General features: G+C 46.9%; 1 protein-coding gene and 1 long non-coding RNA gene across 8 annotated transcripts in view; both read right to left on the bottom strand.

Moving 5' to 3' along the window:
* XPO6 (exportin 6) overlaps positions 1-26,837 on the bottom strand; it is a 37,178-nt gene extending 10,341 nt beyond the window's left edge. For 2 of the 7 annotated variants that reach the window (XR_014933942.1, XM_015877185.3), the window contains exons 1-13: positions 26,569-26,837; positions 16,893-16,983; positions 16,132-16,244; positions 12,886-13,083; positions 12,201-12,360; positions 11,723-11,800; positions 10,592-11,045; positions 7,501-7,627; positions 6,579-6,688; positions 4,321-4,429; positions 3,505-3,597; positions 1,379-1,448; positions 158-317 (exon numbers count right to left, since the gene is read on the bottom strand). Coding sequence is in view for 6 of the 7 variants with exons in the window: in XM_015877185.3 (XP_015732671.1) it covers positions 158-317; positions 1,379-1,448; positions 3,505-3,597; positions 4,321-4,429; positions 6,579-6,688; positions 7,501-7,627; positions 10,592-11,045; positions 11,723-11,800; positions 12,201-12,360; positions 12,886-13,083; positions 16,132-16,244; positions 16,893-16,983; positions 26,569-26,571 (1,766 nt within the window). In the remaining variant the exon portion in view is untranslated. Of the gene's footprint in view, positions 1-157; positions 318-1,378; positions 1,449-3,504; positions 3,598-4,320; positions 4,430-6,578; positions 6,689-7,500; positions 7,628-7,802; positions 8,139-10,255; positions 10,482-10,591; positions 11,046-11,722; positions 11,801-12,200; positions 12,361-12,885; positions 13,084-16,131; positions 16,245-16,892; positions 16,984-26,568 lie in introns of those variants that run through there. The other 5 variants (XM_085514344.1, XM_015877186.3, XM_085514345.1 and 2 more) reach the window with 5 other exon arrangements.
* On the bottom strand, positions 22,216-23,175 carry LOC146758712 (uncharacterized). Its single transcript, XR_014933957.1, has 3 exons — positions 23,035-23,175; positions 22,564-22,640; positions 22,216-22,339 (listed from the first exon to the last, which is right to left on the bottom strand). It is a non-coding gene; the product is annotated as an uncharacterized LOC146758712 (long non-coding RNA).
* Positions 26,838-27,991: the final 1,154 nt, after the last annotated feature.

The raw sequence follows: 27,991 nt of genomic DNA, 5'->3' as shown, positions 1-27,991 counted from the left end.
ATGTAACACTTAAGGTACTGACCACTGCATTCTTCGTGTCTCAATTTCATCATAACAAGGGGAAGCAGAAAGAAACCTTGGCTTTCACATTCACTGCAGTCATAATAACTGTCCCACAGATGATGAAGGGACAGCAAACTCTCCCTTCCATTCTTACCTCTCTACCACCGTGAGAGCATCATTAAACCTGGCAGCAAACATATCCCCAATGAAGTACTCTGCTAAACGCCCAACAGCCTGCAGCAAGGAGCTCAGGTCCCTCAGGGAGCAGTGCAAACGACGGCAGTCATTCTCTGCAGTGATGTTCAGTCTGTGACCTGAAATGACGTTTTGGTTTGTTAGAAGTGAATCCCAAAGACACACGTGTACGCATTCAATTGTGCTAACAGGCGCTGAGTAAGAGCCCGGCAGCCTGAAAACTCATACTCTAAAAAGCATTTAACCTTGTGACTAATAAATACAGCTCTTTGGAATGGGAAACCTAATTACAAAGCTCCAGGAAATGCTAAGTTTATTCTAATTACATTACAAGCATTCTTCTGAAATTAGCTCGGCAGTGGGTCACAGTTCAAAGCTGAGCTCTGTCCAAGCAACTGAAATACTCTAATTCATAAGACGAGTCCTGCTGCTCTGACAGCCACTGTTCACATTTCTCTTTGAAGGCTGAAAGTGATGTTACAAGCAATTCCAGCCTCTTGCACATTTATTTTCTTATATTCGGTATTAACATCTATATAAACAAGAACCTTTTGGTTATCTGCTGACGTCAGGCAAGCAAAGCCAGCTTCACAGAGGCTGTTAGCAGACTCCCCCTGCTGGCTAGGCTGTAACAGATGTTCTGGCAGCATAGGCATATCTGGAGCAAGAGTGCATTTGTTTCTAGTTTGAAATGTGGTTATGTACTTTCCTGTTTCTCAGATATCAAGAAAAATACAGATAAGCAGACTCGCAAGTCTTATTGCCTCACGTGATTTTCCTGCTGCTCAGTCATGTACACCTACCTGTTCCCCAAATATCCCACATACCTCACTAAAAATGTTAACATGTTCTGCAGTAACAACTGTTCTTCTTTCCCCTGCCCACCTAATTTCATATTGTTCATCATTTCAGTAACAAGCTCGAACCTCTTATGTACCATCAGCAAAGCATCACCCAGATCTGTACTGCTGTATGAGCTACTTCTCCTGGCAGCTTCCAACACAAACTTCATGCACTACTACTTAACTGAGGATATATTAAATGACCTTAAGATTGGAAGCACTTTGGAATAACAATTTCAGATCTGCAACAGAACACAGAGGAAGCAATAACCAAAGCAGGTTTACAGTGCTTTGCAGTTGGCTATGCATGGAGTGAGGATCTGTACAGTGGTGGTTACCTGTCCCTGATGTGACCACGAACTGCTGGAGTCCCAGATAAACTTCCAGGTTATCCTGCAGAACTGGAAACTAGAAAGGACAAGAAAGCAGCGTTACTCGGGGGCTTGGCAGGCAGTTAATTCAAATACCACCATCCGTTTGGGAACAGTTTTCCTACTTCTTCCCAATGCCTTCAAAAAAATAGTGGGACAGAAGAAAGGCAACTTTCCAGTTTCTGGGCTGATTCTGCAGCTTATGTCTTGATAGCTGCCATCAAAACAACGAAGATCATCACACTGATGGTCTGTGGCAGCTCTCCTTTGAGCTCTCCTCTCAAGGCAGGGGCTTGACAAATGGAAGGGGTGGCACAAGAGGAACATGCAGATAGATATAACCCAGCCCAGAGCAGGGGTACACAGCCAAGAAAAGGCAGAGCCCAGGGCACAGGAAGCCTGCACTGCATCTGCCAAACACAGAAGCATCAACTTCTCAGAAATACAGCTACCAAAATAATATTCCACTTAAGAAGCTGAGCTCAGTGCCTCTAACAGAATACAGAAGGGAAACACCACAGTCACTTGTTGCCAAGCTGCACACTGCAGCAAGAACAGCTGAAGTCCCATAGGGAAAACAGCAAAGGGAACAAACAACAGTCGTCATGCATCCTGGCCTGGGAACACGGAGCAGTAACCAAACTCCATCTTTCAGGACTGACAGCAATTATGCCTGCTTCTATCAATACTTAAGCTGAGCAACAGGTTATGCTAACACTTGGAACATGCTGCACACAGACCTGGAAGCTTTCTAATCAGCACTCAGCAGCTGCTGTACTTCAGTGGTATGTATTAAGGGATTATTTGCCCTGTGCTGAATTGCACTGTAACCTTCTCCTTATTTTCTACCGGCATAGTCACCATATTCAGGAAGTCTGGATTTATGGAAGTTCATTCATCCATCAGCAGAAGGAACTGCAGCCTTTCATTCCCCAGCATGGGACAGCAGAGCAGCAGCTGCTGCACACTGAGTCAGTTACTTGCTCCTGATGGAGCAGCCACCACTCCCAGCATCACTGCAGAGACTATTGTTCAAGAAGCCTTGCCTGCTTTCCACATCTCCCACAGGGCTCAAGCATTCATTAGCACGTTTCTAGCATACAAGTGCCTGTCATAAGACTGCAGGAGGAGAACTATTTGAAAAGAACAACAAAACAACAGCCATCCTCATGTTAACGTGTTACTTGGAGGAAGCCACATGCTCTTCATATAACCCATATGCTCCTTGAAACAGCTGCTCTGTTTTGTCTCCTGCTAATTCATGCCATATCACCATGCTGCAGAGGAGCCTCCATTCACACGAGGTCTGTCTTCTCACCAATTTGGAGTTCCTAGCACTGTGCTTCTGGTGCTTTTTCCTGCTCAGACACCTTCCAGCCTCTGCAGCAGCTCACTGTGCTCTCCTTCTGGAAATCACAGCTCAGACTCCCAGCATGCAACGTTTCCAGCAAGAGCTTGCTTTGAGATCTCACTGCATACACCTGCCTTTTTTCTCATCCAGACAACAGGCACCAGCACCTCTAACTTTGGGCTCTAGGGGCTCAGATACTCGAGATCTCTCCTCTAGAAACCATTAAAATGCTTCAAAATGAGACAGCTTTTACAGTGCTCATCCCAGCAATAACAGTGACATTAGTTGGAGAGAAGCACTTATGTGTTCAGCTTTAATTCCCAATTGTCTGAGGCACTCTTCCCAGCATCTGTACCTAGCCTTTCATTTAAGCAAAGGCCTCACCCTCCTAAAAATCCTAATGATGCTCATCTGTGCAATTAACAGCGCTGCTCCTAATAGAAAGGTCATGAGAAACAGCAGGAAGTTATTTACACTTGGAAAGGAGAATTTCCATAGATCTCAGCATGCAGCTATTAAACTCAGGTGCCAGTGACAAAGCACACTCTTCAAAACATACCAGAAAATCTAACAAAGCCAAAAAAAAGTAGGAAAAAAAGCAGTTTCTTTCAATGTTTGGCCCCTCCTTCACCAAACTCTTGCTTCTACAAGCAGAAGCTTGGAAATGTGGCCTCTGCGAACCAGCCTGTAACAAATTCCAGTGGTTGGCACTTATTTTACATTGGTCTGTATGACTACTTACTAGTGTGGAGAAGGCATGAGTTGGCAAGAGCTCCATGACTTTTGCAACCACTTCCAAACTTTGGCGCAAGTACCGCTGCCACTCAGTTTGCTGCTATGGGAAGAAACAAGAAGGTGAGCACAGCATTTCCAGAAGGAAACAGCCTTTTGTAGGCTGGGAATCAATGCTTGGGACAAGCCTTCACAGGTACCTGGATACTGAGGAAATGGTGCTTTTCTGTGACCCACCTGATTCCAAATGATGTTACCCATTCATACCTGGGGCCGCATGCCTACGTTTCCCCAGAGCAATAAAGCCACATGTGCTCTCTCCAGAAGCACACAATGCACAGGTGTCTGGCATCTTTTGTTGAGCACCATGTGGTTGTCTAGTGCTCCACTCTCACATGTTGGCCACCTACTTCACTTTACCTTTCATGTCATCAGTATGGACTGAGATCATGTTTACTGATATTGACTTTGACAAATATGCTCAAAGGGAAGCACTAACAATATGTACAGCTGAAAGCTTTTGTCTGGAAGAAACTTCTGCATTTACATTCCAAAGCAATCAAGAACAGACACCAAATGCCTCTGGTACATATACACCTACATATGTATTTCTCTCTATAAGAACCAAGTTCAAAACAAAGGTCATATCCTTTAAGGAAGGACAGAAGTACCTCATGCTTCTTTAACCCTCAAAACCCAACACTAAGTGAAGTAGCAGCTGTCTGACCTGTACAAAACACAAGGTTTGGGAAAGACATCCCAGGTGCTATAACGAGTGCAGCAGTTTTACATCTGAACTTGCAGCTGTCCCTGCTCAGCTCCTTACATCATCATCCAGTGTCTCGTCATCCAGCTCCTCCAGCTGTGCCTGGTTATACCTGAACTGGATTCGATTCAACACCTCTGTCAGCAACAGAACCAAGGCGTCTTCGTACCTATGGCCACAGAGAAAACAGCAGGAGAGTGATAAGGCAATTCTGCAGAGCCTGCTGTGCTCACAGCCCTAACAGCAAAGGAGAAATGTAAAACAGTTGAAGAGCACAGCTGTACCAGCTCGTACAGCCAACATCAAATAGATTTTGGGATTAAGAGTAATGTGTCACTTTAGGTCACAAGCTATCTGCAATGAAAGTCTTTGACAATATTGCTCTCACAGAGGAACACTGATAACTGTTAGCTAAAGCAGCAGCCCAGGAGGCTGAAACAGAAAAGGCAGGAGGTGTGCTATGCCATGAGCAATGGCAGATGTACATGAACAGGAGGCACAACCACCTCTTCCTGCTCCATCTGCTCCTCAGCAGCCTGCCTGGTGCTCTGCTTTGTGTTGCCTCTTCCCCTGTGCTGACAGTCAATGAATTCAGACCCTTGCCCTACTGGAAAAAAAAAAGCCATTACCTTTTGCAACTCTAGTATAATGACTTCAAACACGTGTTTCTGAACGATACCCTTTCACCTCAGGTACTAGGCAACGGATACAGAGAGCAGAAGATGCTCCTTCACACTGATCACATAAAATAACGCCAAGCTGCAAAATAAGCAGTCATCAGCATCTCTGCTGCCTCCACTGACACTGGGGGATTTGGAGTTTTGCTGTGTTTGTTTTCTCTCAAACCACCTTCCTCAAAACACAGCTTGTCCTCCATAAGGACCAGCTACGTCCTCTTCTAGGTGAGATCAGGTTAGAAAAGCAGGCATTAAGGCCTGCTAACAAAGGCTCAAGGAACAATGAAGTACTCAGCTGTTACAGCTCAGCTGCAACAGCTTTCTGTGCAAGGTGCTGAATTCCCACCTTTCTGGTAATCAGATGACAGAACTCCAGATTGGGCAATTTACCCCGAAGTACAACTGTCGTGTGTACAGAATGCACAATCTATAACCACAGAACAGGAAATTTCATCTGTGCTCCCATGGTGTAACCACACCCACACTGTCAAATTGAGCTGTTTACATGTCTAAAGCATTAAGGAAGCAGTGGCTATAGAAGCTATCATTAAGGACAGGTAGTTCTGACAAAGAAGCAGCACACGTTTTAACTACTTTTATGCCACTCCTTTTTCTTTCACAGCATCTCCAAGACAGACAGGGCCTGATTCAGTTCTCTCGGTGACAAAATACCTGATGTAGAGATAACATACATCACTCATTCACCCAATGAAAGGGAGCAAAATGCCAAGGCAGAGCTCAGCAGCATTAGGCAGACAGCAGCAAATTAGGAACAAATTATCACCAAGTTTAAGTGCAATACCTACTGCTGCTTGAGAAATTAAGAGTATGCAGTTCCCACGCTGAAAGGAAGAGCTGCCTGCTGTAAACCAGTTCCCATTTGTTCTTTGCGGTCATGACACCAGGCTGCTTTTCGGTAACTAACCACACTTATATTTAATATGCTCAAAGGGAAAAAAGCTTCCTTGTGCAATTAGTGAAAGGCATACGGTGTGAACCATGGCACTGCCAAGCCTACCAGATCTGAGCAAGATCCAGTACGTCCACCTTATTCTTCTTGTTTGAATGGCAGAGAGCCACCTATTTCAGGAGATGGCATCTACAAAAGAGCTGCCAATCACTGTTGCAATTCATACATGCAATTAGCTATAGAGGTCAGCAAGCAGAACTTGCTTCTCAAACACAGCACTAGCAGTATTTCTTAAAAACACATCCTTCAAATTTTAACAGGCATTCACAACCCTACGTAAATGTTAAGAACTCCCAATTCAGCAGGTAGTTGTATGAGCTGTGTGCGAACCCTTACTATGCAACTCACTGTGTGGCCTCCTCCTTTAGTATGAGCTAAAATGTTCTCTAAAACAAGCTAAAAATATGCTCCAGTTCTATTTTAGCCTCCAAAGTTGTCCTCCTCTGCTGGGTTCACATACAATGTTTTTAAGTGATCTTTCCTTCTTGCCTTAATTTTTTTTCTGCTTGAATTCTGTTCAGTGCATGATAAAACTCTGAAATTCACAATTACAGCCAGTAACTTTTAGAAACAGAAAGGACTCGGATCACATACAGCTGGAAGCAGCAGCTTCTCACACTCCTTCCATAGTGACTGCGAGAGACTGCAGCTGCCACAGTCTGCCTGCTCACCTGTTGAGCACTGCTTCTTTGTCAGCCAGACGGCTCTTAATTTTGCTGGTCAGGTAGTCCAAGAAGAGCGTCCAGATGTCTAAGCAAGAAAAGTAACCTTCGTGGGTAGGCTGAAACACATCAAAAATCACAATAAATTTCACGAATGATGGCAATATCAATTTCACATGTTGAAAATATTAGTTAGCATGTACTTCAATCCACAGAACATCTTCCTGCTGTGTTGAAAGGCTTCTAAGAGGTCACTGGGCAGATCCACTGCCTTAAGATGTTAAAAGATGAACAAGAGCTTCAACACAAGGTGGGAACCCAGAAATGACTAGGAGGGGCTCAGCATGAACCCATCTCATGGCTTGCTGCACCAGCTTCCGGAGTTTTATGGATCTACACCCTCGCCTTTATTTACATACAAAGGTAAATAAGGCCAAATTGCATTGTGACAGCTTCTACTGCACAGCAATCTGCATCAAAATCCGGTTCCTTTTAAAGAGCAACATTGAAAAACACAAGGAAAGGTTCAGATACAGTAAAAGCAGCAGATTCAGAAGAAAAGCAACACAGAACAGGCAACCTGGATAGAGTTTTCCAGATGCCTTTCATTCCAAAGAGTAGCAAAAAACCCAACAAAACCTACAAAAAAACCACCCAACAAAGCCCCAAACAAACCATAAGTAAAGTTAAGACACTGGACAATCTGTTCTCACAAGGTAACTACACGTGCCTGTCATCTCCAACTAAATCCAGGAACACATTAAGGCACTTCCCCAGTAATGCTGGAGAAGGGCCAGTGAGATGAGCCAATTGCTTCACCTGGGCTAGCTTTACTGATCAGTCTCATGGGGCAAACCAAGCTAACCCTGCTGGATGAGACAACTGAACACAAGGAACAGACCGTGAAAAGAACAACATTGCGGGGCAGTACCTGATGAAAAGTGTATTTGAACAACAGTGCCAGAAACTCAACCACGGGGAACTGGGAGTAGGATTCAATTCTTCGTAGATGGACGCTCACAAAGAGACGAAGGAAATCCGTAAACTTCTCAATGTAGCTACAATGGAAAGAAGAGAACAGAATTAAGAAAAAGCAAAAGACGTCCCAGGGAAAAGCAATACCATTGAAACAGTGATAAGTTCACTTTAAATCCTCTCATTAAAAACAAAAAAAGAATGTGATAATTAATAGGCAGTAGAACAAATTAAAATGTAAAGCCCTGCAACAATTACCTACAGGACGGGCAACCCTTCATTCCATTAATACCTGAAACAGCAGAAAAGACAGTCTAGTCAAAAGCAACTTTAATATTCAGAGAAATATAATCAAGTTTAATCAGGCCTGCAAATAAACAATCCCCCACCCTAGAGAAATCCATGTGTAACAGCAAGACTTGTATTACTGTTGTATAGAGGATTAGTCACATACATTGTACCACCGAGGAATTCAGCTGAAAGCAAGAAGTTAAGGCAGAAGTTAGCAATACATGTGTTACAGATGTACAGGAGGTAGTGGGAGAGGCAGAAAGAGTTGCTCCTTACACAGGGCAGAAGGTTGACTGTCATCCCAAAGCTTCTGAGATCAGAACCCAGCCTGTAGTGACCGAGTTGGGCAATAAAGACAAATCCTTCTCCAAAGCAGGGAACTTTTCAGTGCTTGGGATCATACTAGAAGGAACATCCAAAAAAAGCCTGCTACCAAAACATCAGGAGCTCAGCAAGAGCATGACCTCAGTGCGAGTACAGAGGGTTCCTGAGCACTCTGCTTGGGGAAAATTACAAAGAGCACAGCAGGATAAGCTGTTATTGTGGAATAAGGACGTGTCCTGCACAATGTAAGCTTCACCAAGGCTAGAAAACCTCTTCACATTGATTATGCACAGAAGAGTGAAGTACTACATCAGTACACAGACTGACACACTGCAACACCACGCACAAGCAGCAGAGCTCCAAAGGCTGTGGGCACAGAAACCCATCCTTCCTACAAGGAGCTCTGAAGTGTAAGAGTAACTCAAGCCTCTTCTCAAAAAGCAGCAGCAAGTTTGGGTTAGCTTCAGAGGGGTGAACAGTTTTCTTCTGTTGCACTGCATCAATTCCCCTTCTGCAAACTGATGTGAGGAAAAACGCTCCTTCTAACCACAAGGCATTCAAGACTGGAAGCATGACCAGCCAACAGAGCTACAACGCTGCTTGTTATTATAAGCCTATGAAATAATTCAATATTCTTGATCATGTGTAAAGTTGACACAAACCTGTTCTTTGGTACTGCCTGCTTGACAAGAATCAGCACTAAACACAACCGGCCACTGACCAAATGCTTCAAAAATAAAGCAAAAAATAAGTATCCAGACCCAAACACCTCCTTCCTTTTATCTGATCTTATTTTTTTTTTAAGAGGTTCTGATCTGAGACCAAAGAAATTCTTACTTTGTGCCCCAGAGCCCATATGGCAACATCCACACCAACTCTTCTACCCACACTGGACATCTTGCATTCTCACCTCCCGTATTTTCCACATCTTCCAGCTGAAGCCAACACCAGTAAAGCACTTTATGCTAAATCTTTTTCTTGACTATTTCAGCAGCACAATCCTTCCAAAGCAACGCTGACTTTATAACAGAATAAAAGGAATCACCACCACCAGAGGCTGCTGAGAGAGACCTGGGGCAGGCACGCTCCAGGGATGTGACTGACTGAGGTATGACAACCTTGTCAGTACCAACTCTGTGTAGGACTGTTAGTCCAAGTCAAGAAGATGCACTTAGATGATAGGTGCACAACCCTGGCTCTCTGTGCATATATCCCATATGCAGAGGTGATATGTTTCCACTATACTGGGACATGCCTTACTTTTAGGGAAGGAACAATACTAAGGTGAAGGGGAGTTAGTCTCAAAACAGGCAAGCAGAATTCACTGTTAAACAGAAGCCACAACTCATCTAGATCCAGTATCACAGAGCTGCAAGTGAATCTAAAGATATGGAAAAAGGGAGCTTTGTGGAAGAAGCGTGTAAGTCAGCTCTTCCAAAAGCCCACAGCTGGTTTCCAAATTCACTTTGACTTCTGAGTAGGCATCGAGCAGAAAAATCAGTAAGCTCAAAACCCTTCCTGCTGCATTTCCACCATCACACATCCACAGCCAGGTACTGAGCACACTGACACAGTGATAACACGTGCCAACATCAGCACCAGCTCTCCCCATCTCCCCACTGCAGGCACTGAAAGGCAGCACTGAGCCACCCCCTGCAGCACACTGTCATCACGTAGGTTCAGCCACTCAACACAACAGCAAGGCAAATCTCACTTCTACAAGCAGCAATATCTGATATGAAAGAGTCAGGCTGTTTGTAGACAACCAGCATGGCAGTGACTTTCTGGAAAGCCATAAGAACACACAGCTGCTGTGCTGCTGCTTCCCCCACTGCCTCCAGGCACTCACTGCTGGGAGCAGAGCTCCCTAAGCTGCCTTTCAGTGGTGTTTAAAAGCAAAAAACAAACAAACAAACCCACAAAACCAAAAAAATAAGAGTAATCAGAAGCTGTCACATCTCAGTAAAGAGCATGAGACTGTTTCTCTTTCCTTTCAAGTCAGGACTCACAGAACAACTACGCACTCTTTGTGCACTTGGGTTTATGACAGAGAAGGCAGATACCGACCAGCGAAGGGAATGCTGCAATGCCTTTACCTCACTGTGCCTCTTCTGCTGCTCTGTTACAACTGAATGAAGGGCAGGGTCAGCTCTTCTGCCACCTCAGACCTGCAGTCAAACAGCAACGAACGGGGAAAGGGGAGGAAGAGGACAGGAAAGAACACAAACCTGTGCCACCACGGCCACTTGGCAAACTGAGCCCCTGAGCAGAACCTTACCTGCGGGCACCTACCTTTCTGCCTGTCAGCATCAGCAGAGAACTCTGAAAAAAAGGCGATTAGACACACCATGCATGACCGCAAATCAATAAAGACTGTCCTTTAGAAAGCAAGAGGCCCTAGCACAGCTACTCGGCTGCTTGGTTTCTCTTACCTTTCATCCAGTTCCTCCAGCCGGCTCTTCACTGTATGGGCATTATTCTCCTTAGTAATCTTCTGCAGGAGGTAGAAAGTCTGCTGGAACATCCGTAACAAATACTCCTCAAACTCCATAGGCACACAGTTCTTGGACATCAGTTCATTGATGCAGGACATGGCCAAGACGCCCAGCCGGCCCCGTTCTGCTCCCAGCCCCACATTCTGGCTGCTGCCATTGACCGATGACATCTTCCTGACACGTGTGTCACAGCCAAAGCGGGCAAAGTGGAAGATGGTGGTGAGGAGCGAGGGGGTGATGCTGGTGGACAGAGGGATCCAGCTGAAGAGATGGGCCAGACACTCCAGCGCCAGGGAGCAGATGTATTCACTGTCCGTGTCAAGGATGGGGATTGGCTGGTTCAGTAATTTGGCTGCGCTGGGACTCTGCAACAGGCTGCTCAGCAGGTCACCTGGGGGAAAAGCACATTACAGATCAAGGCAGTTAATTCCAAGTGCTGCAACTGCAAGCCACAGCCATAACCCAACAGCCACTAGAGCCTCTGGCATAGGTTAGCACACAGATCTGTTTGAGATGAGCAAGATTTTTTGTTGAGGAACATCCTGAAGTGTTGTACATATCCTACACATCAGATCAGAGGGGTTGCTGAGGGACTATTTCCAACAAGCAAGTTCAAGGGGCAGCTCTGTACTGCCCCATCAGCTGCACTGAGAAGGGCATACACAGCATTTTGCAAAACAAAACCACAGCAGCATGATGTATTTTAGGGATCTGTTACAAAATTTATCCCCTTCAAGAACTTGAGCATCTTTGATGTGAGCTTGCATAAATTCTGCAGCATGGCTGTATTATATCAGAAGTTGGCAGAATTGCTTCTGCTTGCACATGACAGCTTGTGGGTTACGTAAGAGCAGAGGTGCTGAGACCCAAACCCTGCCCAGCACTTCTTCTCAGTGACCAGCAGCCCATGGCAAGTGCACGTGACACTGCTCAGCCTTCTTACCCGGAATTTGTTGGCCTAAGAACAGCTTTAGGAAACAGACAGTAAAGGAAGGAATCTATACCTGGTATTGCAAGTTAAAACACATGGAAGCATGAAGATAAAGACTCAGCTTTAGCCGTCCTTACCACTTTCTCCTGAAGTTGGGGATGGTGGTGGAGTGGCAGCAGTAACACTGTGTTTGTCCCAGATGCTCTCCAAAATACCTGGCCAAAGAGACACTTTTTAGAACAGATTGCTAAAAAAACAGTGATCCAACTAACGTACCAGAGACAGATAGCTCCTCTCAAACACATCTCAAGGGCTTTAACAAGGAGCCCTCCATGTACAAGCATTCAGTGTGTGTTTCAGGGTCACTAAGAGAAGACAACTACAATCCCTCTTCATAAAAGAGACACACATAGCTGTATTAACTGCTTTGCTACACTAACTTGCCTTGTAGTGATCTGAACCAGGCACCTAAAGGTAAAGTGCTTGAGCAGCACAAGCAGTTGCTACATCAATCACACCTTGTTTCACTGATCTGAGAATGTGCAAACTTGCCAGTACCACAGGGGTGAGAAAGGAAGATGGTTGTTTCAGAGCTGCAAGCACACCAGCTCATACCTGTGAGGAGTCCAAGCACAGTTTGCACCTGGTCCAGCAGCAGCTTACGTAGCTCTTCCTTGCGGGCTACGCTCAGATCCTCGCGTGGACACGCCAATTCTTCCGAGGTTGTTTTCAACATGATCAGTCCCAGAGGAGTGGTCACAGGAGACTGAATCAACTGAGAGGAAAAAGCATGAATGCAATGTGATAACATTCTGCAAAAAGTTTCAGATCACAAAGAGGAGATGAGCAATCCTGCCTGCAGTTCATAGCTGTTCCAGGACTGAGGAATAACAGCTCCCAGTTTGCAGCACTGCAAGGATTCCATTTCCTGAAACATTAACTCACGATGTTGCAACAGTTCAAGCACTATGGGAATCTTTGGGGTTTCACGAGAGCTTTCATCATGTCATTGCACACATTCTCTGTTTCAGCATGTTTACCAATAACAGTTTGTTCCTCCCATTTACTGACCTCATCACTTTTTAGAACCCATGGTTTCACCAGGTAACGGGGCTGCTGCTCAGAGCCTGCACCATCAGCCAGGCAGCTCCCCATAAAAAACCCCAACATTCCTTCCAACAGCACACAAACAGCTGCAGCCAGCACTGGGTGACCACAGGACACAGGTATGGAGTGCAACTCTGCCTGTGGCTGCATTGTACTTCAGACTGGAAATAGCATTAATTTAGAAACTCCTTACCTGTAAGATGTTAGTGAAAAAGTCGTGGTAGAACATCGGCCAGTCCTGTCGGCCAATATCCACAATGACTTTGCAGAGTTTGTTCCTGATGAAGTAAGGCAGAGTTTTGTGCTGAGCTAGCAGGAGCTTGGGCAGGCAGCTGCGGATCTCCATTTTATCTTGAGATGGGACCCCAAGCCACATCTTATTGATTAGGTTCTGGAAAAGAAGCAGAGCTCCCCAGTGTGACCATCTTAAACAAGCTGATGTAACATGCTTCACTGAAAATAAACACTTGGTGTATGAATAAGATAGCCTTCATGATGCCAGGTATAGGGCCTGAAGAAAAAGCATCTTAATATATATATTATCAGCAGCTTTTCAGACATAACTGCATGTCATGCCTCAGACTTGTTGCTGCCTGCCACAATGCATGGGGCATGGGGAAAGGCCATAAGATCTGTCAGATTCAGATCTGTCCATTCCTTTCACTGACCATGCACAGACAGTTAAAAAAAAAAGCATCTACAAGTGATATAGTTCAAGCTTCTTGGCTGCCATGGACAGGCCTGCAGATAAGGAAACAAGGAGACATCAGCAGGTTAGAAGAGAAGACACTTCCCTTGCTAAAGCTCTGACTCAGGCTTTCTAGGCAAAGTCACCATTTCAGATGCCACAATTACTCAGCAGCCCTAACCCTGATATCTTTATCAGCACAAGGATGAGTGTGAGAACTAAGCCAGGCAGAACAAGAGAAGCTTCAGAGGCCCCAGAGCATGCTCCACCACCTCTGAATAAGCTCTGCTACATAATGGGGTCCTTGGGACAACGGAAGAGAGCAGTGCTCAGGCTGCTGAGCAAAACTCACCAAGCCCACCTCTTACAAGCCATGCAGTGTACAGGAACAAGTTCTAATGAAAAATGAAGTTCCACACCCAATACAACAGTATCAGTCTCACAGAACCCTTGCAACATCAGATTTTCACTAAAGATGACTTCTATCTGATGGCACGTGGCACATCACCACACCAACCAGCCTTGGGTCAAAGCAGAGTTGGTTGCTTGCCTCGAGCTTTTAACCCTGGACATCCAAACTTCCCCTTTTAAAAGGAAAAAATAACCCTGCATGAGGCAGAATAACAACACAGAAGGGAAGTTAGTTCAGCTCTCGATGGCTCTGAAGGCCCTGGAGCTCAGCTGGAAGGTTGTTTCGCAGGCAGTGATTCTGCAGTGACAGGGCATCACTTCAACAGAAAGCTTTTAGTCCACTTAAAAATAAAAAAAGCAGACAAAATCCATAAGAAGAGTCACAAATTGCTTCCCTGTCACGCTACAATCCCATTTAGGGACTTTGGAGAATTAGCTGCTCTGCCTCTAGGGATAACTTACACAAGAGGCCTGCTGCAGGGGCACTATCTGTAGCCATTTGCAGGCATATAGCTGGAAAATGCAACAGCAGGGAATGCTGGGCAGTGATTCTGGAGTATGATATGGAAAGCTGTGTGTAAGGTCAGAGCTGATCAGAGGTACAGTAACGAGATACCAGTTCAGTGTGCAGAGATGGATGTATACACATACAGATGGCTCACAGACACACAGAGCATCTCAAAGTTAAAGGCTGTTTGTTTGGTCTTTTTTCCTTTCCCCTAGAGAGGATCCAGAAGCACTGCTTAGAAACCAACAACGGCCCAATCAAATGATAGTTCCCCACTGCAAGACCAGAACAACTTCTGAAGCACCCATAAAACTGACAGGCGCTTCAGCATTAATATCCACCTTCATGCACACAGTTCATCCCATTCATATGAAAGTGGCAGCTTTCTTCACCTGAGAAACATTCTTGGGAGGGCATTCTCTTTTCCCAGAGCAAAAGGAGAGAAGATTTCACATGGGAGAGGGCCGGGAGGAGGACTTTGACACCAGACCAGCTGTGAGCTTTTGGGATATTCTAGAACACAGCATCCACAGGAAGTTTCAGGGATGAGCCTTGGGTCCCTACTCATGGTTGGATCAACAATCAACACAGAGCTGAGGACCACGACACAGCTGCAGAGGGACGGCCAAAGGCACAGTGCTACAGCAGTTAAGATGAGGAATGCCAGTTTCTCTGCTGAGAGATCCTAATCTCTCAGCTGAGCTGCGGATAGCTCCCCTCACTTTACACTTGCACAGTGATTTCTTTGTTCTGCTTAGTTCTGGGCACAATTCTTTTTTTCAGTACTTTCTCCCTTTGCCCAGAGGCTCGGTAACCAAACATGTTTTTCTCTTCATGAAAATCAGTTGAATTATTGTTCCTGTGTGACATTCGTTCCAAATAACTTCTGCCGTTCCTTTCTGAGAAGGGTCTCCTGATGGTTAAGGGCCGTGAAGATTCCATTTGTAGACCTACCTCATCCTCCTCCCTTTCACAGCCCCAGATAAATGGAGTCTTTTACTTCAAGGCATCAACAACAACACGGGCACACAATTTGCCAAAGCAACCTCTGAGAACAGGGTTGTTTGCTCTGTGTACAGAGCAGGCCGCTGCAGGGGGTATTAACATCCCCTGAATTTGGAGCAAGGCTCAGCCTGCAATCCAGCCCAGAACATAAAGTAGAAAAGACCCAGTAGACCACAACAAAACCCCAGTATATCATAAGGGAAAGACAATGTGCTGCTCACTGAGAAATGAGTTGATAAGACAAAGCTTGCACAGAATACTTCATTTCTTCCAGTAGCTATACAAACCAATACTCAGGCTTTTAACCATATTTTTTTTTCCTCTTTTATAAATAGATAAAAACTGGGACACGCTCTTCTAAGAGTGACCTTCCCTCTAGAACTCACACAAGCTTGCGGGATGTAATTCCAAAAAGGGCACGTCAGAAAAAGAGATTTCAAAGATAAAAGCAACCTGATTTCACCCCTTTGTATCACAGTTTGCAGCAGCTAGTAGGAGGTAACCAAACACATTTTTGACCATAAAGAGAGTATAAAAGCAGTAGTTCTTAAAAGCGTGGTGCAGAAAACTCGAGCAGCCTCTGAAACTGCAGGTCATTTGTACTTAGAGGTGCCAGGAAGTTAATTCTTCAATTAATGTACAAAGATTCTCCTACTGTAAGCCTGCCATTAAATAACTTCTTTAGGAGAGAGCAATAAAAGAAGCTGTATCACTGTCCTCATTAAGGCTGCCTTTTTAGAGGAACATTTTCAAATCAAATCGATTGTCATATAGAACTGCATCAGACAAGGAAAAGTGCACCATGCAGACAACAACACATATCTTACCTCAAACACAGTCAGACTGTACATCATCACGTAGTCATTCCTTGTGCTTGACAGGAAATAGAGGCAGAACCTCCAGGCTCCTATTTGCTGGGCGAAATTATTTAGAAGCTCCTCTGAAAAAAAAAACAACAACAAAGTATTAGAAAATGCATTAAAATGCTCAAGCTGTAAATAGAGTCATAACGATGTATATATAGCACACTGAGCACAGGAAAAAAGACCATGTTCAGAGTGACTCAAACAACCAGGGCAGGGGGCACCACACTCAAAAGCCTTGGACATAATCTAACAGCAGGCTTTAATGAAAAGAAAATAGGTATGTCAAACAGTGTTCTGAAATGACAGAAGTACTACAGCAGGCTAAGTGCTGGACACTGAGACAAGTTGTAAAGAATATATATAAGAAATTGCCCTTGTTTAAATGTAATTGCTTCAGGATGCTTCTAACACCATGCAGGCAGAAAAAACATCCCTTCTCCATCCAATTTCCCACTCAGTAAAAAGAATCTGCAGCTCCATGCTCACAAGAGCAGTACTGATGTTAGTCACTGATGTCAGTTACCTGCCATGGGATCTCCCAGGCCCAACCTATGTGATCCCTTACTTCAATTCACACAAGCAGAAGACTCAGTGATGCCAGTTCTACATCAGGCAGGACACTCATCCCCACCGTACTTAATAAAAGCACAAAGTGACCTCTGCTGAGGTCTGCAGGCAGCACAACACAGTGGGACAGTCCCTAGGAAGGGGCAGGCACTCACCTATCTCCCGCTTCCTCTCGTTTGTTGTGCAATTGTGGAAGAACTCTGTCATCAAACTCTCCAAAGCCCGGAGCGAGGCCTCTTCAGATGCCTGCAAACAACATCAAGAGGAAGGAGTTAATGCAGATTTCCACTCTGAATTGCACTCAGTGTAGATGCCAAGATGCTTCCAGCTGATGCCTGGAAGGGAGCACATCTGCAGCACCAAAGGGGCTGTGGCAGCATCAGCACCAGAGATGAAAGCATTTCCAGCCCTTTGAGAAGGGACACACAAGCATTTAGAGGTTTGATTAAAGAACAATGGCCCCCTGCACCTAAGTTTAGCTTCTATTATTGGAAATAGTTACAGCTCAGTATGGGTGAGTCTGATAAAACAGGACTGGGACACAGCAGGTACAAGGTTATGGCAGTTTGGTGCCTCTCTGGAGCTGAGCCTTTATTCCAGTAATATCCCAGCACTAAGGATGGCTTCTACCATCTGCCCACTCCCAGCTCTCACAGCATCTTCAATGGCTCAGTAAAGGAAGATGGAATTTCAGCCTCTTTTCTCCTACTCCCTTCCTGTCCCCTCTGGTCAAGTGTGTGCCCTAGAAAGCAAGGACCACATTAGCAAAAAATAGAACAAAACATTTTGCTAGCGAGCAGTTGGCTTAAAATAGCCTTTAATCAAATCAAAGCCACTTTGTCAACTTAAGTGAAAGCAAGCACCCACTGTCACTGCCTCCAGTGACTGTACACTAGCTTGTACCTGACAGCCCAGTGGAATTATCCAGTGAGGCCATAATAAGCACAGAACTGTTTGCAGGACCTGCAATGAACCTCGCTGTGATATCTCCAGTATTATCACTCACAGGCAGCCTCCACTCCAGGACACTTCTGTGTTAGAGGAAAGGGACAAGCAGGTACTGCAGGGTCTGGGAGAGGAGCTGCTGCCTCTGCCCCAGTCAAGCACACAGACACAGCAGGGGCTGCCCCAGCCTCACAGAGATGGGTGGGAACAGTGAGGTCAGCCCCACAAGGCAGTCAGAGCCAGCAGCACTCAGCACTTCTCAATTCATTAGAAGCAGCCAAGGTCAGACTCCATGAGTCACCATCCACGCTGCCCCACCGCTTGGGATTCCTTAAGTCCAGCAAATCCCACAGCTTGAGGCAGTGCCATTGGCCACAACGTGGTTGGGTGACACGGAAATCAAGCGTGCCAGGATGCTGGCGTCAGACCTGCCAAGCGTGTCACTCTTGGAATTGCCCATCTGACTCAGTGAAGCTGCCAGCAACCAGGGTGGGAGCTCCAATATTGAGGACACTGCAGAACTACACCCTGACCACCCCCAGCTCTGTCCTGATAATTTTGTTAGGGCCAATTCAATAACTTATCAAGACGGAGGTGTGTTGTTGCTTACTCACAGCATTTATCTCTGAGCTCCAACCTTTAATACTGGTCCCATACAACCAGACAAGCGAGACTCACAAGTGAGCCCGCAGTTTCCTCTCCGAACAGCAATTACTTGAATACCCAGCAACTGCACATTCAGACATCATTCATCCAGGAAACCCACTAAAAAACATAGAATAATAAATAGAATATAAGATCTGAGATCCCCAGGTCCAACCCCAGCCCAGCCCACGCTGTCACTCATCCCTCAATGCCACATCCCCGCAGTTCTGAATACATCCCATGGATGGTGATCCCACCTCTCCCAGGGCAACTGTGCCACTGCATCACTGCAGTGATGAGGGATGCAGAAAGAAGGAGAAGATACACAGGACAGTAATAACAATGATAAAACATTTGGGGCCGCAGTGATGAGAGCTGCTGCCAGACGCAGGAATTGGGCTGGGCCTGCAATTTAGACTCGGCACGTTTATTTGAGCAGAAAACACACAAGGCTAATTTTAGTTCACGTCAAACCAAAGACATTCTCTCTCTTACAAAAGCAGCGGAGTATTCTGGGAAACATGAAAGTGCTTATAAAAGCAATAACAGCATATGAAGCTATTTCAGTTTTCTCCAGAAGAGCTTCCACTTAGAGCACATTTGCCTTCTTTTAATCCTTCCCCCCCCAATTTTGTTTTCTATTCTCTATAGAGCTACAAAGCAGGGAAGCTGTGTGCCTCAGCCAGCCCCAACCACCGGCATCATTGGCCATGGCCACACCAGATTGTCACTGCACTTTCATGAATAAATGCCCTTAGAAAAGAAAGCGATCGTTTCTGCTAGAGGAAAGCTTTCCCCTAATGCTCGGCCATAAAACCCCACGCCGTTAACCTTTTGATGGCTGCTATTAACGGCTCAGCAGAGAATCGATCATACAAATGATGCTCTAAATACGGCCCTGCAGCTGATGACAACAGCAAGAGGTTTTGTGGGCTTGTTTAATGCACTTGGAAATGGATATCACTGAGATAAAATGATGGCAACCTCCCCTACAAAGCTCCCCCCCTCCTCTTTGTTTGCTCAGATGTTAATTGCAGCTGCAGCCTCACAAAGGTGCGTCCTGCTGTCCTTTGGGCAGCACTGTGTCAGCATTGTGCCCATGGGTAGAGCCACATTGGTGACACATTGGTAGACCAAAAGTCATTAATTCCCCATCTTTGCTGCCTCTAAATGATACCGTCCCATTCCTTTTCACTTGGGAACCTTCTGCATCCACTCCTGTGCCGTCACTTACTGGGCATAGTCATACACACTGATACAAACCACTACACTGTGCTGCTGTATTTTCTTCCCTGTACTACCAGGCTGGATGTGGCTCTGGGCAGCCTGGTCTGGTGGCTGGTGACCCTGATGGCAGCAGGGGGGTTGAAATGAGATGATCACTGTGGTCTTTCTCAACCCAGGCCATTCTATGATCCTATGATACACTATTTACAATATTGCAGATCATTTTTAAGCATGCAGTAAAGAATAATTGAATTATACACATAATGTGTATGCATGTGCCCTAACACAATGACTTACTCACCAGCTTTACCAATTACCAGGGTGTCTTTCAGAGTCCCTCCCTGTTCCAGCCCCAACGTAACAGAAACTCCCACATCAGCAATGATGGCCTCAGAAGGTGCTGGGTCATTTCAGGCCTACATGGTTCACCGCAGCCTTCCTTCTGCTGCCATCAGCAAAGCACCACCATTGGCATAGCTTGAGTGAACCTCAGAGCAGCTCTGTGCAGAGATCAGGGAAGAACTGAAGCACAGCAGCAACAAAATCAGTACTATGGAGTGCTTAAAAAAACCAAAACGTGCTCCAGAAAAGATGAACACATGGTACACCAAGGCAGAGCTGTACAGCTCAAAGCAGGGCTGTGCTGTTGTCCTCAGATAGGACATATATATGTCCTATAAGGGAAGGCTGGGTTTTCACACACAATCCACAGGTCTCAGACAGAACCTTAAGGCTTGCTCGGAAGCTTTCAGATAGGAAGCCGTGCACAGCCCCATGGCAGAGCACACTGCTGATGATATCAAGCACGCTCCATCTTTGCTCTCAATTTCCTCGTTGCATTTCAGACATGTTTTTGTGGTTTCACGAACCGAAACTAGGCTGTGAGCCTCAGTGTGCTGTGAGAGCAGAGCAGGCTCATTTCAGGAGTCCTCCTGGCTGCAGCACACAAGCAGTCGTCTGCTTCAATTGCTCCAAGAGTCACCGCTCCTGCAGTTCACAGACGAGATGCTGATTTTGCAAACTCGTTTCTCTTATATTGCAATTTAAGCCAAAAAATCTAGCATACAAGTCATGAATCACTGCTCTATCTAAGGGCAGTGAAGAGTGAAGGGGGCTGCAAACGTGCTACGCTGTGCTCAGATCTTCTGTGACAAAGCTGATGTCCAGCATGAGAGCTGGGGAATCCTGCCTCTACTGCTCATCAATTCAGGAATCAATGTGTTTCATTTAAACATCAGCCTAAAAACAACCACAGGCTGAACAGCGTCGCACAGAGCAGGCTATGGAAAGGCAGCAGTGATAAGCTGATTTCTGGAGCAAGATAAAGAGATCACCTTACCTGTAAACACTGCCAGGTACACAGGTAATCAGGCACCTTTTAGAATACCTATAGGATCGTATTTCTTAAATCACCTTGTACAGGCAGGTCCAGTTACCTGGGTTCAGGTTTTAAGGCTGAACTTTGATTAACAGGCTCAGGTGTCTGAGGCAGATCCTTTCCAAACTGATGGTTCGTGATCAGGAACCAACCCTGGGGTCATCTCAGTAGTCATTGTGCTGCTCATAAAGGATGCTCAACACACGGCAACTCAACAATCACGAAGCACTGCAACTAATGCTGGAAAAGACTTGGCAACACATTATTTCCCTGAACAAATAGCTCCTAGAATCACTATGTACAGCTGAGAAGCGTAGAAGCATCTCAGACACGACTGCTAACTGCCATAGTACAGGGGTATCAGATGGGTACACACAGTTGATATGATAACTGCTGTTAGGGCAGCTTAATCCATCGATCCTGCTGTAGCCACGAGCTGCTCCCAGACAGTTCTCAACTTCTGCCCACTATTTCTTAAGCTGTCACTGATGGAACACTGTTGTTTGGGGCATTATCAGAAAAGCAAGTGACAATGTGCTTTTCGGATGGGTGCTGCAGGTGCTGAAGCAGCACATGCTGCTCTGCTTCTCTCCCAGGTTTCATAAGGAACTTGCAATCTTACAGCAAAGTCTAGAAAGTCACATCTAAAGGGCTTAGGGCTGTGATTCTACAGCACTGTGGTCTGTCTACCCACTTCACTGACACCCCTGGGGGCTCTGCCATGTCCCACACTGCACAGGACAGCCCTGTCCTTCCTAGTGATGGTCACAGGTGTGAGACAGCAGCTGCAGGGCACAGACCACTTCCCCTTTCCTCTGCAGTGGGGAATGCAGGCATGCATGCACAGACAGGATCACAGCTCTGGCCCCACAGGCAAATGCACACAACATACTGACCTCGAGATCCCCTGGTGTTTCATCTGAAATAACCATGTTTTAAAAGACACTGGGGGGAAGAATCCAAACACACAGTATTTTGGACAGAAGCACTCTGGGGGGCGGGGAGTGAGATACACCAAGAAACACCATCAAGTTTTTGCTATGTCTTCCTACAAAGCACTGCTCCTGCTTTTGCAGATGGATATTTGCCTGTCTGCGTTATAGATTCCTCTTCCTGACTCACATAAATGCAGCAGCTCCTCTGACCAGAGAGGAAGAGAGACTGGTAAAGCGTGAAGATGTGATATGGGTCACCTGGTTTGTATCAGCACCAAGATGTCCATGAAGTGTTAACAGCTACAGCTTTTCCAGAACACTTCTCAAATACTTCACTGCCTCTATAACTGCAAATCCAAACTCCCGTGTATCTGAGCCTGCAGACAACTCAATAACATGCGGACAAACACTCTGAAGTGCAGCTGTTTGCAGGCCCAACTTTAGGAGTCTGAGGGTACACACATGTGCGTGGCTGGAAATTGAAAGTACTACAGTAAGTAAAGAAGAAAGTGAATGCAAGAAGAAAACACTTATTCAGCAACTTCTGAAAATGGCACTTCTATTCAGATGCAGCTCAAGCTGCTCTGCAGGGAGAAAGAAATCTCCCTTACTTTGTGAAAAGCTCTGACACGGTGCCAGGGGCCAACAAAGCAAGGCTGGAGCTGCAGGACTCCTGGGACAAGGGCTGCACCTTACCCAACACCCTGCAGCAGCAAAATCCAAATCCCAGCATGGTGGTTAAGGTATGCAGAGACGTGGTGTTTTCTAGGACACTGTCAAAGAAGAGAAATCTCACAGTATGGCAAAGTCCTGGCAAAGACCATTAAAACTTGTGTTGGGTTTAAGAGCATACATGAAACTAATGTGGATAACACCACGGAAATAAGCCAGCAAGACTTAGTTTCTTTTTTAATTAATGCTTCCAAAGAACAGTACGTTCAGGAAAAGCATCTAGGCTGCTTAAAGCAAAGCAAAACAAGATGTTGACACTCGCAGCGCCCAGGCTCCTTGGGCTGTTTCCCAGCAGCAGCCTGCTCCTCTCCCTGCAACCTCCTGCAGCCCTGGGGCCCACTGCAAAGTAAAGTCTTTCTCCTGAGTGCTGGCTGCCTTGCAGGCTGAGCCCCACACAGGGCTGTGAGCAGCAAACCCCCGCTGCTGAGCACCTACCTCAGCTCGCACAGCATAGATCATAGGCTGCTGACTGCATTGGCTTCCTCTTTCCTTCAAGCCTGACCACGGAAGAGCTGCTCCCTGCAGCTGCCCCTGCAGAGTCCTGCTCTGCTCTCAGACACCAGCCTCAGCTCCTGGAGTGGTTTCAGGTTCCTAAGCTTAAACAAATCTCGGGGGAAGAAGCTGGACATTGCCCTCAGTCCAGCAGAAAAGAACTGGCAGTGTTGTAACATATAAGAAATCACTTCACCCACTGCAGCAACACAGCATCAATCAAGGACGACACAATTTGCAGACAAAAATCACCCCCCAACAGGAAAATAAATCCTCTCTCCACAAGGCAACACCCCCATCCCCTCACCTTCAGTGCTGGCTCGGCACCCTGACAAGGAAGAATGTACATGAGATGAGCACGCTGCTTACACAAAAAAGGGGACAAAGGAATTGTGACAACCCATCTCCACGCTGCAATTAAAGCTGTAAGAAAACATCAAATCAAAGTGCTAAAAATACACAGAGAGTTGCAGACCCAGCTACAAACTTGGAGATGCCGAAACAAACAGATTTGGAGCACAAATGCAGAGTGTTGGGAAACTAAAAGAAATGTTCTCAGATTGATCCCCATGGGAGAGGAATTGGGGAAAACTGGGGGGAAAAAGTAAGGGATCTGCACACTGATGCACCTCTTTACAGCAATGAACCCTGCTGCATGAGCTTCATTGCACACACCAGGTTTTAATGCTTTCCCCTTAAACAATGCCAGCAGCCACCACTCACCTCTCAGCCACAAACATCAGCCAGCAACAGGAGGCTTCTCCAGGTAGTACAAGGGATCTTAAGGCACGATGCTTTTGCCTTCGTACCTTTTAGCCTGACTGCAGACAGTAGAACCAGCATTTAGCTACCCAGCCTTTGAAACATGACAAGTGATGTGCTTATAGGTAGGTGGGAAATGCAGGCCACTGTGCTGAATGTCGTGGTGTAACTCATGCCACCCAGCTCAGCATCACCATATACTACCTGCTGCAGCAACTAGGAAACAGATGAGCAGCTCACAGGTATAAAACCACAGCTCTCATTGATTTAATAAAATGGGGATGATGCTACAGGGGGGCAGAAAAAAGTTGCGTGCCTCAAAGGCTGAAAAAGGAACTCAGATGTCAGAGCTGGGGCTGGGACTTACAAGTTCCTATTCTCTCGTTTCTCTTTCAGTAGTGAGTCAGAACAGCTCTAAAATGATTTACTTTTCTTTTTGAACACTGTGCTTTCTGCACGTCCCCCAAAAGCTGTCAGAATGCAGGCTGTGACACTGCACAGCTTGGTGCTGTCGTAGAATATCCTAAGTTGGAAAAGGCCCATAAGAACCATTGTGCCCCAATGTCACTGTTCCAGCTCCCAGCATCACCTTCACCATCTCCAAGGAGCAGAAGTGACCTCAGTGCTTCCTGTCCTGGTGGCACCAGCATTGCACACCCTTACCCTGCTCTCTTCTGCCTCTCAATGCAGGGCATCCCACAGCTCACCACGTAGAAGCCCAAACAGCCCAGTTTAAGGACCTCCAGCAGCAGGATGGCTGCAAAAGCAAGAGGCTGTTCCCAGGTCACATTCAGTGGCATCAAGAACAGCCCCACTAACATGGCATTGCCTCACTGAGCCCATAGACCTGCTTTAGCCACAGGGCCACCAACTGAGCTGCAGCAATATCCATAATAGACGTGGGCTGCTTCCATCACTCACAGCAGCAAGCTCCTTGGTAACCAAGGGTGACAGAATAACTTACAGCTCACCAACAACCTGGCTAGGTACACTGTGATCCGGACATACTTGATTCCTTAGCAGATGGAAGGCTTAAACCACTCTCAGTTCTTCAAAGGAGGCTTTAAGCATAAGAAAATAAGAGTACTTAGCGCTAAGAAAAAAGATAACAGGGATGTAAAATAAAAGTTAAGATGCTGCTGTGAAAAACCTAGAAAGATTTAAGCTACACACACCCACTGCCTCCTCCCATTTCTGCAGGCTATGCTTCACACAAGAGGGACATTGAGCAGGAAACACACTAATGCTTTTTGCTCTGCTCTAGGAGCTCCTTATCAGCAGTGTAAGATTTGTGGAACACAGCACCCTGAGGTGGCACACGCTGACAACACACACAGTCTTTGAGCACAGTGCGTGTCACTGCAGCTTCCCCTCCTGCCTTTGATGCTTCTCTCACCGACTCCGCAGCTCTCATCACTCCTCCTCAGTTAATCAAGCTCCAACTCATCACCGCTCCTCCTGCTTACAGCCTGCAGTTTTAACCCAGTTCAAGTTAGAAAATCTGCTTTCCCAAGTCTGGATTTTTTTACAGCACGGTTTAATTATGCTGCATTCATTCCCAGTGTGCCTTACAGAATCTCATCTTCACACTTGTCCAACTGTTTCCGGGAAGGAGGGTGTGCTAGCAGCAGCAGAGGCCCATCTGTGGGCTCCAAGAAGAGTGGAACAGAAGGAAAATCTTGCACAGGAGTCACATGAAGCGTTACAACAGTAAATTCTGCAGTGTAGCTTGATGACGGCTTCTCACCTGCCATGCCTACCACTTGGCATGTAACCGAACCAAAAACTGAATGCTCAAGGTAAAAGAAAACAACACGTAACTCAGCAGACTGAAAGAATATGTCTATATGAAGGTGGTGGGAAAATTTAGAAGTCTCTGTTATCTGAGGTTACTGCTGTTCCCCTGCAGCACAGAACTTGCTAACCTCTTTTCACATGCACTTCAACAGCTTGCTAAACACCATGGGGCCAAAAAACACCAAAACCCCACACCACAGCATTTATTCACCTTCCTGAAGGGGGATATTCACTGAGAAGAACAGCTTTGAGGACACCAACCTTGGCTCCAGCTCAGGCCAAAGCCACCACCAGGAGCTGTGGTGTTGGGAAGGAGCTCGTTCCCTCGTATGTCAGATGAGAAATTCACAACTGCAGAGCAAGATCCCAACTTGGAAAGGAAAGAGCTGCAAAGCCTGGGCCTGCACCATCCGAGGGAGCTTAGAACAAAGAGGGGCTGGAAATCAGACTGGCACCAATAGCAATCAGCTGGCAAGGCCGTGGTGGGGCAGGCACAGGGCAGCTCCCCACTCTCTGAGCACCATCTGTGTGCAGAGCTCCCCTCTGTCAGCAGAGCACACAGGGCAATGCCAGGCCTCCCTTCCATGCCTGGAAGGAGTTGAAAAATAACAACGGCGACCATCATTGCTTAACACGGCCCTGTGAGTGCTGAGGTCCTCCGGAGATACCCTGCAGGCTGGTTGAACACAAGCAGGGCAAATAACACGCCTCTTCTTCCATTTATCGACAGGGAAAATAAAGGATTGTGCAAATCAAAGCCACGTACAGCCCGGCCGAGGGGGCAGCCCCACAGGGCGATACATAACCCACCCCCAGGCCCAGGCCCGAGGCCCGGCAACCCCCAACCCCAGCTCGGGGCACCTCAGTGCGGCCCTCGGCCCCTCGTACAGCCCGTTCCGTGCTATAGGCCGCTCTCACCATGGCTGCGCTCTGTCCGTCCCTCGGGGCTGCTCTGTGCTGGGCTCCGCTCTCCGCTCACCTCATGGCCGCTCAGCCCCGTTGGCTCCCCCCGTTCGTAGAGCAGCCGTTTCCCCCCCAGGCCCCGGGGCCCGCCCCCCCGGTCACCGAGCACGGGGAGCCCCGGGGCGCTGGGCAGCGTCTCCGGTCAGTGCAGGCCGCGCCGGGCCGGGCTCGGTGCTGCTACGGGCGGAGCGACCGCGGCTCCTCCGGGCGCATCCTGCGGCTCTGCCCGCCCCGCCCCGCCCCACCCGCCGGAAGCGGCCGCCCGGCCCCGCCGACCAATCACAGTCGAGGTTGCGGGGTTCTGCGCGTGCGCATTGCGTCTCAGCTAGTCTCGGTCCGCCATCTTGAAGAAGGGCACGATGTCCCGCAAGGTGCGCGCTCAGAGGTGCGTCTCGCCCCGCCCCGCAGCTGTTGCGCATGCGCACTCGGCTCTTCCCGCCGTGAGCGGGGCGGGTGTTGCTTAGCAACGCGGTGGGGCAGGCGCGGCCTAGGCCTGTGTGCGGGCCCCGAGCCTCGATGATGGTCAGGCCCACAGCTCTGAGACCCGGCTGGGCAGCTCAAGGCCTACATTGTTTTCTTCCAACCACATTTCCCAACGTCTTCTGTGGCATTTCCCAGCGTATTCTGTGGCATTTCCCAACGTCTTCTGTGGCATTTCCCATGACAAGAGATGGCTGAAACCAGCAGCTTAATAGGCTTTAGGGAAGGACTGAGTACACATGAGGATATTGCACATGCTTGCAGTTCCATTAGAGGATTAAACAAAGCAGGAGAAGGAGAGAAATAAACCCTCGGGGAATGTAACTAACTGCAGGGATTGGCAAGGAGAGCAGGGCTGAGCAGTGCCTGGTTTCCTGGCCTTTGCAGTGCTGTAGCCCCAACTTCTGTATTCCCATTTTCCCCTATAGAATCCACAGGGTTTCTGCAGCTTTAGGACAGGTTTGGGGCTGCCAGGCCGCCCTGAGCTCCACAGGCTTCGTCCCTGCTTTGGAATCACCTCCCCAAGGCTACGAGAGCATCTTTGTGCCCTCACTGTGCTGGGATGGAAGGTCCCACACTTCAGGGCTGGAGAAACCACTCCAGCTTCTGTGTTTCAATGTGGGGCTCCTTCTGTTTCCTAATGAGATTTTGCTCTCATCAACCCAAGGTGGGAAAAGCCACCAAGCGTTCTGTGGTGAGAAGAAAGAAAGATCTACATTGGGAGGCCAAGGGAAAAGAATTAGTGAACATCTAATGGTTTATCCCTTGGTTATCTTTGTTCTGATAGGCACAGGAACACAATGACACTCAATTTGAAGCCTTTTGTCATAACACCCTGTGCAGCTCCAGCCTTAATTCCAGCCCAAATATTCATTCTGTTTAATTGCTTCTTTCCAGT

The sequence above is a fragment of the Coturnix japonica genome, chromosome 13 (genome assembly GCF_054131305.1).
Source record: "Coturnix japonica strain WE chromosome 13, WE-NBRP24, whole genome shotgun sequence".
NCBI classification, from domain to species: Eukaryota; Metazoa; Chordata; class Aves; order Galliformes; family Phasianidae; genus Coturnix; species Coturnix japonica.
This window is presented reverse-complemented; position numbering and strand designations above follow the sequence as displayed.